Raw genomic sequence first — 16,669 nt, forward strand, 5'->3', positions numbered from 1 at the left:
TTTCCTAGGGTTCCTGTTGAGGATCTGCTTCTTAAGCACATCACAAAGAGTCTGATGCCCTTTGAGGCTTTTGTACATGCCTGTCATATACAATTCCTTCAGCCCTGCATCGTCAGTGATACTAGCAATGTTCTCAGATGAGGGATTAGTGATAGCAGAGGAAGGTGAAGAATTTGTAACATTTGAAGCATTTGAACATTCAGGTGAAGAATTAACAGATTCACGTTCAATGCACTTTGCATGGAGGGTCAAATTCTTCTTGAGTAGCGCTGATTTGTTGAGCAAGTAATGAATCGCGCTCCTTCTGAAGATCTTCATAACTCACTCTTAGATTCTCAAGATCTTGCTTTCTTTGAAGAAATTCATAAGAAAGCTTCTCGTGATCAGATAAGAGAGTTTCATGATGACTTTGAAGGTTGTCAAACTTAGGTTGAAGTCTCTGAAGATTTTCAGTTAAGTCTTTAGTGCGGTCCATTTCATCACCCAACATATCATCACTTTTGTCTAGCATATTTTGAAGTTTTTCAATAGCCTTTTGTTGTTTCACAGCAATCTTAGCAAGTTTAGAGTAGCTAGGCTTAAGATTTTCATCAGATTCATCCTCACTTGATTCCGAGGAGGGGTATTTAGTTACCTTAGCAGCCTTTGCCATGAAGCAATAGGTGGGAGCGTAGTCGTCATTGCCTTCATCAGCGTTGTTGGTGTTGCCATTTTTTTCAGAGTTGAAGATAGACTTGCTGACAAATGCGGTAGCAAGAGCTAGACTTGCCACACCTGACTCAGACTCCTCGGATGCCTCCTCTTCCTCATGATCCTCAGATTCAGCCTCAGAATCCATTTCCTTGCCAATGAATGCCCGAGCCTTCTTGGAGCTACTCTTCTTGTGGGATGAAGACTTTGAGGATTTTGATGATGAAGACTTTGAAGATTTCTTCTTCTTCTTGGCATCATCAGAACTATAATCCTTGTATTTCTTCTTCTTTAATTCCTTGTCCCACTGAGGACAATCTTGAATGTAGTGACCAGGCTTCTTGCATTTGTGGCATAGCCTTCTCTTATAGTCACTTGATGAGGAATCACTGCTCCTTGAAGATTTTCCAAAGCGACCACCTTTTGAGAATTTCTGGAACTTCTTCACGAGCAGTGCTAGCTCCTAGCTCAATTCTTCAGGATCACCAAGGCTACTACTAGAATCTTCACATTCAGATTCAAACACTGCCTTGGCCTTCAGGGCACGTGTTTTGCCATAGCTTGAACCATAGAGATCTCTCTTTTCAGCAAGCTAGAACTCATGAGTATTTAGCCTCTCGAGGATATCAGCGGGATCTAGTGACTTGTAATCAGCACGCTCTTGAATCATCAGTGCCAGAGTGTCAAATGAAGAATCGAGTGATCTCAGCAATTTCTTCACCACCTCATGGTCGGTGATGTCAGTGGCACCGAGTGCTTGAAGCTCATTTGAGATATCAGTGAGGCGATCGAAGGTTTGCTGAACATTTTCATTGTCGAGTCTTTTGAAGCGGTTGAAGAGATTGCGAAGAACATCAACACGAGAGTCACATTGAGTTGAGACTCCTTCGTTTACTTTGGAGAGCCTATCCCAGATAAGCTTAGCCGTTTCCAAAGCACTCACTCTACCATACTGCCCTTTACTCAGATGACCACATATGATATTCTTCGCTTGAGAATCGAGTTGCTTGAATCTCTTCACAACAGCAGCATTCAGGGAAGGTGTGACTGAGGGAACACCATTTTTCACAATGTACCAGAGATCATTGTCAATTGCTTCAAGATGCATTCGCATCTTATTCTTCCAGTAGGGGTAGTCCGTGCCATCGAAGGTAGGACACCCAGTAGAGACCTTGATCATACCTGCGGTCGACATAACTAGAACTCCAGGCGGTTAAACCAAAATCACACAGATCAAGGGAGTACCTTGCTCTGATACCAATTGAAAGTGCGTTATATCGACTAGAGGGGGGTGACTAGGCGATTTTTATGAATTCTTCACTGAGGAATTTGCCGGTGAGGAAATTCCTTAGCGAAGAACTACTTGCAGCGGAATAAGTACTCAGAAGTAAGCATGACAGAATACACGCATAGTCATCATGATGAAATGAAGACAAACACAGAGTACAGAAAGCGTAAACACAAGATAACTCAAGATGAAGACAAACAGACTGAAGAAATTGAACTGAGGAAATTGAGAAAGTCTTCAGTCAAAGTCTTCAAACACAGATATGGACAATCACTCAACACAGTAATGAAGAAATGAAAGAGTTGAGCAAATAGAACCAGTAAGGTTGGTGAAGACAATGATTTGGTAGACCAGTTCCAACGGTTGTCTCAGTTGTACGTCTGGTTGGAGCAGCTGAGTATTTAAACTTGAGGACACACAGTCCCGGACACCCAGTCGCTGAGCATGCAGCTCAGGACACCAAGTCCTCACCGTATTCTCCTTGAACTAAGGCCACACAGACCTCGTCCAATCACTCGTGGTAAGTCTTCAAGCGACTTCCAAACCTTCACAGACTTCGGTCACTCGGCGATCCACAATTCCTCTTGGATGCTCTAGACCATGACGCCTAACCGTCTGGAAGAAGCACAGTCTTCAAAGGTAACAAGCGTCGGATCCACGCAGGATCAATCTCTTCAGTGATGCTCAATCACTTTGGGTTTGTAGGTGTTTGGGTTTGGGTTTTTCCTCACTCGATGATTTTCGCTCAAAGCCCTCGGAGGATGGTTGCTCTCAAATGACAAGTGTCAGTTTCTCTCGGAGCAGCCAACCAGCTAGTGGCTGTAGGCGGCGGCTATTTATAGCCTAGGGAGCAGCCCGACATGATAAGACATAAATGCCCTTCGATGATATGACCGTTAGGTGGATAACATATTTTGGGACAGCTGGCGCGCAGCACAGCAACGGTCGGAATTTTGACTCTCAAATTCCTCAGTGCTATCATGTTCCTTCACTGTGTAGGCAATCCGCACTGGCGAATTCCTAACTCCTCGGTCAGGAAAAATTCCTCTGCAACCAGAAGAACTTCGTCTCTGTCACTGAAGAAATTGACTGAACTGTATGAGATTTTCAATGGCTTCACTCGAAGGGATTGGTAGGTGTAGATTTTGAGTTGAGCATCACATGGAAATTTTTCCTTAGTATTTCCTCGACCCCCCTTAACAGTACGATGTTTCCTATGACTCAAGAAAGAGAAAAACAAAACTATGAAAACGAAAGTCTTCAAGCTTCATATTCCTTGCATGAATATCAAGTCTTCACGGACACACCAATTTCTTCACTTTCAAAGTCTTCATGAAAGTCTTTAGGAATACCAAAATCTTCAGTCGAAGATATTCATTTTTAGGGGTCGACTTTCTTTGTAAATATCAAACTCCTCATAGACTTATAGACCTGTGTACACTCGTAAACACATTAGTCCCTTAACCTATAAGTCTTCAATACACCAAAATCACTAAGGGGCACTAGAAGCACTTACAGTGGTCCATCGAAAATGAAGGACTCCTAGTGTTGTTGATCTAGGGCATGCGGTAGTACTGCTCTCCGGAGCGGTAGTACCGCAGGCCCTTGCGGTAGTACCACAGTCCCCTGCGGTAGTACTGCAGGTGCTCACGGTAGTACCGCTCTGTGAGAGCGGTAGTACCGTGGCCTCAGGCCAGGCGCAGGTGCTCGAGCGGTTGTAGGGGCGGATGTAATTTTTTACATCCGCACCCTACGCGGTAGTACCGTGCCGCGGGCGCGGTAGTCTTGTGGGCTCTGGCCAGGCTTAGCAGCATGAGCGGAAGTAGGGGCAGATGTAATTTTTTACATCCGCGCCCTACGCGGTAGTACCGCTCTTCGTGTGCGATAGTACCGTGCCGGAGTTTTGCGCAGGTACTCCCTCAGCGGAAGTAGGTACGGAAGTAATTTTTTACTTCCGTGCTTTCTCTGCGCCTAGTGTTGCCTTCCTTACGGTAGTACCGTAGGGGCGCGCGGTAGTACCGCTCCGGCGGTTCTACCGCTCGTTGCCCTGTGCAATAGGTTTTCATCTGGCCAGTACTACACATGCGGTAGTACCGCATCCAACCGCGGTAGTACCGCAGCTCCGTGCGGTAGTACCGCGTCGTGCGGGCTGAGTGAGGGGATAATGGTTGGATTTCTCCCCACCTATAAAAGGGGGTCTTCTTCCCCATTAAGACTTATCTCTTGAGCTCGTGTTCTTCCCCCATTGTTGACCTTCTTCGAGCTTGCTAACTCTCAATCCCTCCATGGATTCTTGCTAGTTTTTGAGGGAAAAGAGAGAGGAGATCTAGATCCACGTTTCCACCAATCACTTTCTCCTCTAAGTGAGGGGAACCCCTTGGAGTTCTTTGTGTTCTTCTTTCGTTCTTCCTCTCATTTTCCACCCTAGCATTAGTTGCTTTGGTGGGATTTGGGAGAGAAGGACTTGGGCACTCCGTGTGCCCTTGCCATTGCATTTGGTGCATCGGTAAGAGTTCTCCACACGATACGTGGAAGTTACTAGTTGAGAAGCTTATTACTCTTGAGTGCTTGGTGCCCTTGAGCTTGTTCCTCTTGGGTGCTTGGGCGCCCTAGATGGTTGGTGGTGTTCGGAGCTCAATCATTGTGGTGTAAAGATCCGGGCAAGCGTCGGGGTCTCCAATTAGGTTGTGGAGATTGCCCCGAGCAATTTTTGACGGGTTCCGGTGACCGCCCCCAAGGGTTGCCAAAGTGTACGGGTTCGGTGACCGCCCCCAAGGGTCGCCATTTGTACGAGTTCGGTGACCGCCCTCAAGGGTCCCTTAGTGGAATCACGGCATCTTGCATTGTGCGAGGGCATGAGGAGATTACGGTGGCCCTAGTGGCTTCTTGGGGAGCATTGTGCCTCCACACCGCTCCAAAGGAGATTAGCATCCGCAAGGGTGTGAACTTCAGGATACATCGTCGTCTCCGTGTGCCTCGATTATCTCTTACCCGAGCCCCTTTACTTATGCACTTTACTTTGTGATAGCCATATTGTTCTTTGTCATATATCTTGTTATCACATAGTTGCTTATCTTGCTTAGCATAAGTTGTTGGTGCACATAGGTGAGCCTAGTTGTTGTAGGTTTTGTGCTTGACAAATTAACCGCTAGGTTTATTCCGCATTTGTTCAAGCCTAAACCGTAATTATTTTAAAGCGCCTATTCACCCCCCCCCCTCTAGACGACATCCTCGATCTTTCAATCCATGTAAATCTTGAAAAATCATAAACTATAACTAGACCAAAAGAATTTCCACCAAGACTTTTGTAAGCGTTGGGACCAAAAAGATCCATGTGAAGTAGCTCGAGTGGCCTCCTTGTGGTCATGATGTTCTTCACGGGATGCCTTCCTCGAACCTGTTTACCTGCTTGACAAGCGCTGCAAAGTCTATCCTTATCAAATATGACATCGTTAATGCCAAGGATATGATTTCCTTTAATAAGCTTGTCAAGGTTTCACATGCCCACATGACCTAGTCGTCTATGCCATAACCAGCCTTTAGAGGATTTAGCAATAAAGCAAGTTCTAGGTTGAGCCTTTTTAGTGAAATCAACAATGTATAGATCACCTCTACGTATACCGGTAAAGACCATTTTATGATTATCTCTACGAAACACTTGGCAATCTACTTCAGTAAATAGGACATTGAAACCGAAATCAGCAAGTCTAGATATTGAAAGTAAATTGTAGCCAAGAGATTCAACGAGCATGACATTTTGTATGGAGCTATCATGTGATATGGCCACCTTACCGAGGCCAACCACCTTACCCTTTGAGTTATCACCAAAAGTGACATACTTTCGAGGACCGTCATTTTCAGCAAGCTCACGAAACATATCTTTATCTCCGATCATGTGATCCGTACATCCACTGTCAAGAACCCATTCCTTTCCTCCTGCCATATATCCTCGAAGATTTTCCATAAGACCAAAGTGTCTCATTGCATCATCAAGATCAAAGTCACTATCATCATCCTCATCATAGTATCCATGTTCAACATCGTCATGTGGTGGATCGATTCCTAGAGAGGGTGATTCGTTAGAGTGAGTTTGACAATTATCTTCTTTATGAATTTTAATAGCTTCGGAAGTAATATCACTAATAATTCCAACATCTCCATTGGCACGCATAAGGTTTGTAAGCTCAAATAGACAATCACCAAACATAGGATCATTGGAATTCATCTTACTCAAGGCAATAGACTTATGGAGAATTTCATCTAGATTTTTCAAGAAATAATTTGGAAAACGTTCCTCAAGAAATTTCCATATAGTGTAGGCACACTCAAGAGTAGGAAAACATCCAATCAAGTTTCTAGGCAACCCTCTAGTGATAAGATTAACAGTTCTAAGGTTGTGAATCATGTCAATTGACTCATCAAGGGTAGGATGCATGGGATCAACATGAGGTGCACAAGGGCTAGCAATGTACTTGTTCAAATGATATTCATTGAAAATCACAAGCATCTCATTTTTCCACTCATGAAAATACTCTCCATCAAGTATAGGCACTCTATGTCTAAGACTCCACAAAGTAGACTCATCCATCTTCCTCCAATGGTGTTTAAACCAAAGCAATGGAGACCAAAGCTCTAATACCAATTGAAAGGATCAAGAAGAGGTGTCTAGAGGGGGGTGATTAGACACTAAGTGAAAAAGTTCCAATTTTTAATTTCTTTAGGTTGAAGTGGAGTTTTAGCACAAGTTTAACAATCACAATACATATCAAGCAAGCATGCAAAGAGTATATGAGCAGCGGAGAGTAAAGCATGCAACTTGCAAGAATGTAAAGGGATGGGATTGGAGTGTGCAAACACAATTGGAGACACGGATGTTTTTGTCGTGGTTCCGATAGGTGGTGCTATCGTACATCCACGTTGATGGAGACTTCAACCCACGAAGGGTAACGGCTGCGCGAGTCCATGGAGGGCTCCACCCACGAAGGGTCCACGAAGAAGCAACCTTGTCTATCCCACCATGGTCATCGCCCATGAAGGACTTGCCTCACTAGGGTAGATCTTCACGAAGTAGGCGATCTCCTTGCCCTTACAAACTCGCTGATTCAACTCCACAATCTTGTCGGAGGCTCCCACGTGACACCTAGCCAATCTAGGAGACACCGTACCACTCTCCAAGAAGTAACAAATGGTGTGTTGATGATGAACTCCTTGCTCTTATGCTTCAAATGATAGTTTCCCCAACACTCAACTCTCTTTCACAGGACTTGGATTTGGTGGAAAGAAGATTTGAGTGGAAAGCAACTTGGGGAATGCTAGAGATCAAGATTCATATGGTAGGAATGGAATATCTTGGTCTCAACACAAGTGTAGGTGGTTCTCTCTCAGAAAATGTAGGTTGGAAGTGTAGGCACGTTCTGATGGCTCTCTCCACGAATGAAGAGTGGGTGGAGGGGTATATATAGCCTCCACACAAAATCTAACTATTACACACAACTTACCAATCTCGGTGGGACTGAATCGTGAAACTCGGTCGGACCGATTTAGCAAATAATGTGGCCGTTAGGATTTTCGGTGGGACCGACATGCAACTCGGTAGGACCGATATGATTAGGGTTAGGGCATAACGTAATCTTGGTGAGACCGATTACACAAACTCGGTGGGACCGATTTTGGTAATAAGCTAACCAGAGAGTTGGTCAGGCAAACTCAGTGGGACCGATTCTCTCATCTCGATTGGACCAAAATGTTACGAAGAGGAACAAAGAGTTTGCATTGTAATCTCGGTAGGACCGATTACTCAAACTCGGTGAGACCGATTTTGGTAATGGACATACACAGAGAGATTACAATCCCATCTAGGTGAGACCGAGATCCCTATCGGTGAGACCGATTTGCCTAGGGTTTGTGGCAGTGGCTATGACATCTGAACTCGGTGGCGCCGAATAGGAAGAATCGGTGGGGCCGAGTTGGACTTTTGGTTTGGGTCATATGTGGATGTGAGAAGGTAGTTGAGGGCTTTGGAGCATATCACTAAGTACTTTGAGCAAGCAAGCCATTATGCAACACCTCATCCCCTCTTGATAGTATTGGCTTTTCCTATAGACTCAATGTGATCTTGGATCACTAAAATAGAAAATGTAGAGTCTTTTGCTTGAAGCTTGAGCCAACCCTTTTTCCTTAGCATCTTGAAGGGGTTCCACATCCTCTAGTCCATTCCACTCCATTGTTGAACTTATCTGAAACATACTAGGTAAAAGTGTTAGTCCAACAAGAGATATGTTGACATTAATTACCAAAATCACCCAGGGAGCACTTGTGCTTTCAGAGAGTGGTCTCAGACTCCCTTCCTAATTGGGTTAATAAGCATAAGAGGACCTTGGAAATCACCAATATATGCCAGGTGTGTGGCGTGGAACCAGAAGACAACTTCCATCCATTATGTCGCTGCCCTAGAGCACGTGAATTATGGCTGTATATGGCGGAAGTTTGGTACCTTTCGGCGGTGGATACTGTGGCGAATGTCGGGAAGGAATGGTTATTCCATGTGCTACAACCACTACATGAATTAGAGAGGTCCATGCTTCTTATGACACTCTGGAGGTGTTGGTTCATACGTAATGAGATAGTGCACAACAAGATTCCGCCACCTCTCTTGAAGTATCAACGAGGTTCCTTGTTAGCTATCTCGAGTCTCTAATTGCTATTAAATGTAACACACACATGGATCCAACCAAGGGGAAATCAATCATCTCTTATGACTGCACATTACTTCAGGCTGATACAGCACCCCCACCGCCCATCCCCCAGTGGGCTGCACCACCGGAGGGGTGGGTAAAGCTAAACAAGGACGGATCTTTTGATGCCGGCAGGGCTGGAGCAGGTATGGTACTACGGGACCCTTTGGGAGGCTTAATCTTTTCAGCGTGCAGAACACTTTACTCGTGTCATGAAGCTTTGGAGGCAGAGCTGTGTGCTTGCATGGAGGGGTTATCTCGTGCGATCCAGCGAAGTGATCGTCCAGTGGCCATTGAGATGGATTCACTTGTTGCTATAAAGTTGATCCAAGGGCAAGAGAAAGATAGGTCTATTTATGCTTCATTAGTCAAAGAGATTAGATATCTCTTATCTCTCAGTGAAAGTTGTATTACTCATGTAAACCATACTCAAAATCAGGTTAGCGATAGTCTAGCAAACTTTGCTCGTACAGAGGAAAGAACCATGACTTGGATTGGCTCTGGACCCTCGAGAGTGCTTGAGCTAGTCACTGCTGATTGTAATTCTTTGTTGGCTTGAGTAATACAATATTTCCACCCACAAAAAAAAATTTGTTGCTTTTTCTAGTATGTGCTCATAGAAAAAACTAGATTTCTTAGAAACATTGAAATACCATTTTTTAAAGAAAAATCCAGGGTCCACTCCTTAGGCATTTTTCAGGAGTATAAGGGAGTTATTTTTCTTTCTTACTACTTTTTCCTATTTTAGTTGGGTTTTCTTATCAAGCTTTTCATTTTTACCGTTTGTTTTTTATTTTCTATTTCTTTATATTTTTAATTATATATTTTCCACATTTGTCCCTCTTTTTGGGGTAAATATATGGACATTTTAGAAAGTATATGAGCGTATATTCATACCTCATGAACAACTATTTTTAAAACATATTTTTCTCAAATATAATAAATATTTTTAAAAAATAAATTACCATTTATACTAACTTACGTGCACGATTGTTTTTGCTATATAGTATGATTTTTAATTAATTTTGATTAGATTTTGAGAATATTTAGAAATTCTATTGAATAAAAGGTTTCTAATATAACTATATAGATATACGTAATGTAGTAGTTTTTCAAAAAATGTAGTAAAATAGTATTTTGGATAGTATAAAAATTATTTTAAAATTACTATGTTTGGTAAACAATATTGCTAACTTATTTTTTAATCAGATATCTAAGAATATTTTCTGTTGAATAAAAAGGTTCTAATATAATTGTATAGCTATACGTAACGTAGTAGTTTTTCAACTAATGTAGTAAAAATACTTCCTCCATCGCAACATATAAGATGTTTTAATTCATAATATATTTTGTGGTCATCTAATATAATTCTTTGTTTTCAAATAATTGTTATATATTCTATATTGTATTATGTTTTAGACGTTCTTATATTTTGTGACAGGGGTAGCAGTATTCGGGATAGTATATAATTATTTTAAAAATTGCTATGTTTTGTAAACAGTATTACTACATTATGTACAATGTTTTACTTAGGGGCGTAGAATAACTATTTGTAGTAATGTTTGCAATAAGCTAATAGGACGTGCCTCCATGCAACAACAACAACAACAACAACAACAATAATAATAATAATAATAATAATAATAATAATAATAATAATAATAATAATAATAATAGGACGTGCCTTTTTCCCTTTACGTAAAAAAATAGGCCGTGCTAGTGTGAGCCATCTTGAGAGAGCTTTTGCCTCCCGGAAATCCTACACCTGCGAAAGCAAGTTGCGATAATTACCTTACATGAACATGTGTCTTCCTCTCATTAATCTCTCCCCCTGAATTTCAGGGTGTGCCCCTTTCCAACAAATAAAAAAATGCCAACTAATATCATACGTAAATCTTCGTAGCTATATTGGGTGTAGCAAAGCTCTTTTGCCTCCTAACCCTTTGCTAAGGGCGAAGAAATAGGAGCAGTGACCAAACGCCACGCCATGCGCTCGACGGCGAGATCCTAAGAGCATGTCTAGTAGAGCCTTCAAACCCTTAAATCTAAAATTGGGTTTAAGGGTTGAGAATTGGCTATTTTTGACATTTTTAAGGGTTGAAAAATAGGGGTAAAGACTAGAACCCTCAAACCCAACCCTTATAACAGAATATTCCGTTATAAGGATTGGGTTTGAGGGTTCTAGTCTTTGCCCCAACCCCAACCCTTAAAACTGTCATTTGACATATCACAATTTTCATTAGGAAAACATAATCAACCTTCAAACAAACACGGAAATGAAGATGATTGATGCATGGTTTAATAGTTTACATCACAAAATCATCATCTTCCCCCTCTCATCGGCACCATCACCAAAAAGTTGCACCTCGGCGCCATCTCCTAGACCACATTCGGGCTCCATCAAGCATCTCCATAGGCGCCGGCGGAGTCGTCCACACCGCCATCGCCACAACTACTCATCGGAGTGTCACCTCGAAAAGTAGAGGACGCACCATGGAACATCCTCTTCCTCTCCGTGATGTCCTCCTTGTAGTCCTTCCACCATTGCAATTGGTCTTGATCCATGTCCTTCTTGGACATCATCATGTGCTCCTTCTCTTCCACCATGAGTTCTTTCCATACCTTTGCCTCTTTGAGCTTGATCATCCTCTCCTCCAAGTCAGCCTTACGCTTTGCTTCTTCACCCTTCGCTTCAACTCGTGCAAGCTTGACCTCTTTCTTCTTCTCGGTGATAAGAAGCTTCGTCTCCAATGTCTTCATTGTCAATTCCTCTCTTGCCTTCATCATGTGCTCCATCTTCTCCCTTAGGCTTGACGCCTCTCCTTCCATCTTCACCCTTAACTTATCCTTCTTGGTTCCAGCGGGCTTGTGCTCGTTCCTTCCCTCATCTTCACTATCATCCATCGTAAGCATTGACGGCTTCTTGGGTGCGGTCTCTTTATCCCTCAACTTCCACTTGTCAAAGGTTTGAAGAATTGCCCAAGCATGCTTAAATGGGAATGGCTTGCCCTTGGAAGCGGCCATCTCCTTGTACCTCATGCCGGCAATTGTCTCCTATCAACCACACATAATCACATAAGAACCCACCAATAGCATAGTACACACACATAATCAAAATAGTGAAGAGATATGTACTCACATAGTCACTCTCCACGGTTCCACTAGGTGGTGCATCCCTCACTTGGTCCATGGCCGCACTCCAACGAGCACAAGCAGGCTTCATCAACTCCCACCGGCCTTGAAGCGACCGGTAACTGCGAGAGATGAACCCACTATTCTTCGGCTTGATCCTGCAATAGGTGTCCTCGATCCTTTGCCAATACCGTTTACCGGTTTGATCGGTGCCGGTGCTTGCATCCATCCCCACAGCTGCCCAAGCACGAACCAAGAGGATATCTTCCGCCTCGGTGTAGTTTGTCGACCGCGTGTGTGGGTGGGAAGCGGCGGTGAATGCCTCCTCCCCTATCTCGGCCACCTCCTCCTCGTCATCCCCTTCATCCTCCTCATCTTCCTCATCTTCCTCCAAGTCATCACAAACCCTAAAGGGGTCTACAGGCGGAGCTCCGAGGTCCACCTCCGCATCTTGGAGGAGGTCCAAGAACGAGGATGGGGTTGCCATTTCCTCGAACACCTCATGCGCGGCGGGAGGAGGAGGTTCGGCGACGGCTTCTTCCGCGCCGCGGGCTTCTTCCGCGGCTTGTTCATGGCCGGGGACGAGCCGGCGACCTTGGAGGCCGCCCTTCACGGCCCACGAGAGGTCGCCTTCGGCCGGCTCATCTTGCGGGCGGGCGCGGCGGCGGGGGCGGGCGCCGGGGCGGGGACGGGGGCCGGGGCGGCAGCCGGGAAGGCGGAAGGAGGCGGTGCGAGGCCCGCCCGCCGCCGCTTGGCCCCGACGTGGGTCGCCGCCACCACGTCGGCCACGGTCGGGGCGGGGGCGGGGGCGGGGCCCGAGGCGGGCACGGCGGCGAAGGCCTCCATGGCTGGCGCAGGCGAGGCGGGGGGAGGGCGCGGCGCGAGGAGCCGGAAGCAGAAATTTCCCTCCCGCGCGAGGGTGGAAGAGGAGTGCGGGTTGGGAGGAGTTTTTCCTCTCAACCCTCACTTGTACAGGTTTGCAAACGGTTTGAGGGTTGGACCTCTAATTTTTTTTACGGGTTTGAGGGTTTGGAGGTTTTAGTCTACGGCTTTTTTTGACGAAAACTGTAAAAAAAAAACAGTTATTTTTAGGGGTTTGAGAGTTTGAGGGCTCTACTAGACTTGCTCTAACCCTTCGCTCGTTCCCCACAAGATTATGGATTTTTTTTATCCTTAAAAAAAATCCGCGGGCCTTTGGGGAACGCAGAACAGGTGGATCGATCATTCGGACGAGGGTTACTACGGTCAAACAATACTCCAAACAGAGTAGACGACCATTGATCCACCTGTATCGTCACAACTATCCGTAATTGCATTGCATGCTCTCCATCCAAGCTGAAGAACACAGAAGAACACGGCCCACATGCCCACAACATTGACACCGCGCGCGCGCACAAACAGGCAATCCATTATTTCACAAACGATCTGGATGGTGCATTATGCATAGCAATCACGTAGTAATTCACGAAGTGTGGCCTAGCTAGCTTAGCAACTGCTCCGGTTTGGCGTCGCATGCCAGCATTTCCTCCACGGCTTCCTGGAAAAAGAGCAGCAACATGTCAGTGATATCCCACCAATCACAGCAGCATCGGTGATTTTTTTTTCCTTCGAAAGGATACGGTAGCAGCCCCCGATCAGAGCAACGGTGATACTCCCTCCGTCTGAAAATACTTGTCGAAGAAATGGATGTATCGAGACGTAATTTAGTTCTAGATACATCCATTTTTATCCATTTTTCCGACAAGTATTTCCGGACGGAGGGAGTACAAAGGTGAAAACATATAAATCTGGAACGATTTCTGTAGTACCTCGATACATTTTAAAGTATACTGGATGTCGCCGTCTGAAATTTGGTAGTGGACGACGAATCTGACGCTGCAAATTAATCAAGGGAGCTCGGAATCAAATAAAGCAGTGCGTTTCTTTTGACTAAGTATACAGCATATTGTTTTAGTTAAGAGACCAGTCCAAACAGACATAATTAATGATTCTTATAGTGAGGAGTTGAGGTTGATAATATGAATAAGCAGATAAAAAAAGAAAAATGCAGTTGAGCGAAGTGAACTGAACCTCTTGGGGCTTGTTGGCATTGCAAGCACACTGCGCTGTTTCAGGGCTTGGCACAGTTTGGCAGGCGTTATGCGCGGATCCGCCATATCAAAGAACACCTAGCGAAGGGAATACATCGCCGGAGGTCACAAACATGATAGCTAATCTGAAAGAACACATCAAGCTCAGTAGATATATGGAATAACAGACTAACCATATTGGTCTCCACTGAAGTCAAATCCACTGTGAACTGCTTGATTTTCTTCAGTCCATCTGAACATTTGGACAAACAAAACCAAATTCAGGGTTATATCGATGCCGTTAAGGGCCTGTAAATAGGATGGAGAAGATAGATCAACATGAAACCTGCTAAAACTTTAGCCTTCCGATGGTCATCGGCAAGCTTGCCTAAGGTGTCGCGAACTCCGACTTCGGCGGCAGCACAAAGAACCCCTACCTGCCTCATTCCACCACCTAAAGTCTTCCTAAGAATTTTAGCCTGAAAGTAAGTATTATTTGTCAGATTTCCCTTGCATCTTCTCTTAAGCAAGCAGGTGAAACTCACTAGCATGCAGAATATCTACCCATCATCACCTTGTGTATGAAGGCCTTGGAGCCAACGATAACTGATCCAACAGGAGCACCTATCCCTTTCGACAGGCATACCTGCATTTCGACGTTTAACAGAGGAATACAAAATTGAGACACTTATTTTGGGACGGAGGGAATATCATTTTAGTATAGTGCCAAGCAGATTGATACATACCGAAACTGAATCAGCAGCTCTCACAAGTCTGTCAACAGGAACTCCAAGTGCCTGACAGGCAGGATAACATTGATGATCTAGAAATGTCAGGAGAAGATACACATGCTTGGTACTTCGACATCACATGACGTTTAATTGATCCCATAGCAGTTGTTACTTACCACGGAAGCATTGAAGATACGAGCTCCGTCGATATGAAGCTTCAGGCCATGAGCCTTAGCGACTTCACCAACCTTGTCAGTGTATTCTACAGTCAGACACTTCCCACCAGAACTGCAGCAACAACAACAAAAATACTCCATCAATCAGGGAAAAATCAGAGTTCTACTAACAGAGAATGCAGCTCACTCACTTTCCATGGGTGTTCTCCAAGCAGATGAGCCTGGTGGTGGGGTAGTAGAGCGCCCCGTCCGTGCTCCGGATGGCGGCGACGATCCTGTCGATGTCCATTGTGCCGTCGGGGTTGTTGGGGACGGTCCTGGGGTGGACGCCGCCGAGGGTGGAGATGCCGCCGTGCTCGTAGACATGGATGTGGGAGTCGTGTCCGAGGATGACCTCGCTGCCCCTGGCGTCGCAGTGCGCGAGGACGGAGATGAGGTTGGCCATGGTGCCCGAGGGGACGAACAGCGCGGCCTCCTTGCCCATGATCCGCGCCATCTCCGCCTCGAAGCGGCAGGCCGTAGGGTCGGCGCCCAGCACGTCGTCGTCCACGTCCGCCGCGGCCATGGCGGCGCGCATGGCCTCCGACGGCTTGGTCACCGTGTCGGAGCGCAGGTCCACCACCTTGGTCGCCATCCTTTCTGCTCTGCAGGCTTGAGTAGGATAACGGAATGATCTCTCAATCAATTGTGAAGGCGCTGTGAAGCTGTGAACCACTCAAACTCCCAGCAGACATGATTTTTATATTGAAGGATGGCGACATGATTTATATTCTAGACTAGAGAAAATGCCATGCGGACGGCTCTGCTTTTGATTCGTTTTTGTACTACATTGCAGCAGCTAGCTTACTACTCGGACACACGACGACGAGCTGCACGGCTCCACGCCAAATGTGTGCGGTGCAGATGCGATGGCTCCAACAAGGATCGACACATACGGCCAACTCTATCCGTTCAATAAGCACAGACCATTTTTTTAAAAAAAAAATTAACCTGTTCATCTTCAATCACGACAGTACAACGAATTTCAGAAATAATAGAAATTAGCAGCACTATCGTCACTGGAAGTCTGGAACGGATAAAAGAAGAATTTGCGCACCAGAATCCGGATGTAGCGGGAGGCGAGGTGGACGGGGGACGGGGGGTGTCGAGCGGAAAGCTGTGGCTTCCCTGCGGTGGTGTGCGTACGTTGCAGGAGAGGAGCGGTGATTTGTAGAGGCCGGCGGCGCCGCTGGATGGAGGAAGAAGACGAGCTAGGCGACGTGACCTAACCTTGGCGAGGTCGTCGGCTTTGACAGGTCGCTTGTCTCCACGTGCGCTCCTGCAGAGCCACGTAGGAAAGCGGTGGCCCGTTGCTTTCTAATGATGGAGCTACAATCATCTCCGACGTCGGTCTGCTCACTTCACACCAATGCACTCTTCAATCGGGTCTAACAAAAATTCAATACCCAACCATCTCCACCGGTCACGGTCAGTTCACACTCGCAAAGATATAGTATACCAAGTGGCAGAATACTCAGATATTCAGTTGGTTTCAGTGGCCTCACTCGTGGGTTCCGCAGCCGGCCACCAGACATTTCTCAGGATCCGCGACGTCCGCATTCATATGGTTCTTGTATTTCCTTCATTTTTAAAGAAACATTGACTAGCTTATTTTCGCTTTCGCGGACATCATGGATGCCTCCACTTACATCCCTATATATTTCTGTGACCATAAGTTTTGTCAGGGTCGTCTTAGCTAGTCTTATTCGGAGCGTGCCATTCTCACCACGAGTAGTATTTCCTTAATAATGGTACTGTGTATGTTATGCGCACTTGCCATGTCGATCGAGAGAACGAGGATGGCGATGAG

At 45.4% G+C, this 16,669-nt stretch overlaps 1 protein-coding gene across 2 annotated transcripts; it reads right to left on the bottom strand.

The window, feature by feature from the left end:
• Positions 1 to 13,196: 13,196 nt before the first annotated feature.
• LOC123093808 (probable low-specificity L-threonine aldolase 1) lies at positions 13,197 to 16,040 on the bottom strand. Of its 2 annotated transcripts, XM_044515863.1 has the most exons (10): positions 15,917 to 16,040; positions 15,012 to 15,471; positions 14,821 to 14,932; positions 14,660 to 14,710; positions 14,488 to 14,559; positions 14,260 to 14,392; positions 14,108 to 14,166; positions 13,915 to 14,012; positions 13,653 to 13,719; positions 13,197 to 13,381 (listed from the first exon to the last, which is right to left on the bottom strand). In XM_044515863.1, exons 2-10 carry the CDS (start codon positions 15,452 to 15,454, stop codon positions 13,325 to 13,327), a joined length of 1,092 nt encoding a protein of 363 aa, XP_044371798.1. In that variant the 5' UTR covers positions 15,455 to 15,471; positions 15,917 to 16,040; the 3' UTR covers positions 13,197 to 13,324. The 2 variants fall into 2 exon arrangements, with proteins under 2 accessions (XP_044371798.1, XP_044371797.1); XM_044515862.1 differs by lacking the exon at positions 15,917 to 16,040 and having other exon boundaries at positions 15,012 to 15,547.
• Positions 16,041 to 16,669: the final 629 nt, after the last annotated feature.

This window comes from Triticum aestivum, chromosome 4B (assembly GCF_018294505.1).
Source record: "Triticum aestivum cultivar Chinese Spring chromosome 4B, IWGSC CS RefSeq v2.1, whole genome shotgun sequence".
Taxonomy (NCBI): Eukaryota; Viridiplantae; Streptophyta; class Magnoliopsida; order Poales; family Poaceae; genus Triticum; species Triticum aestivum.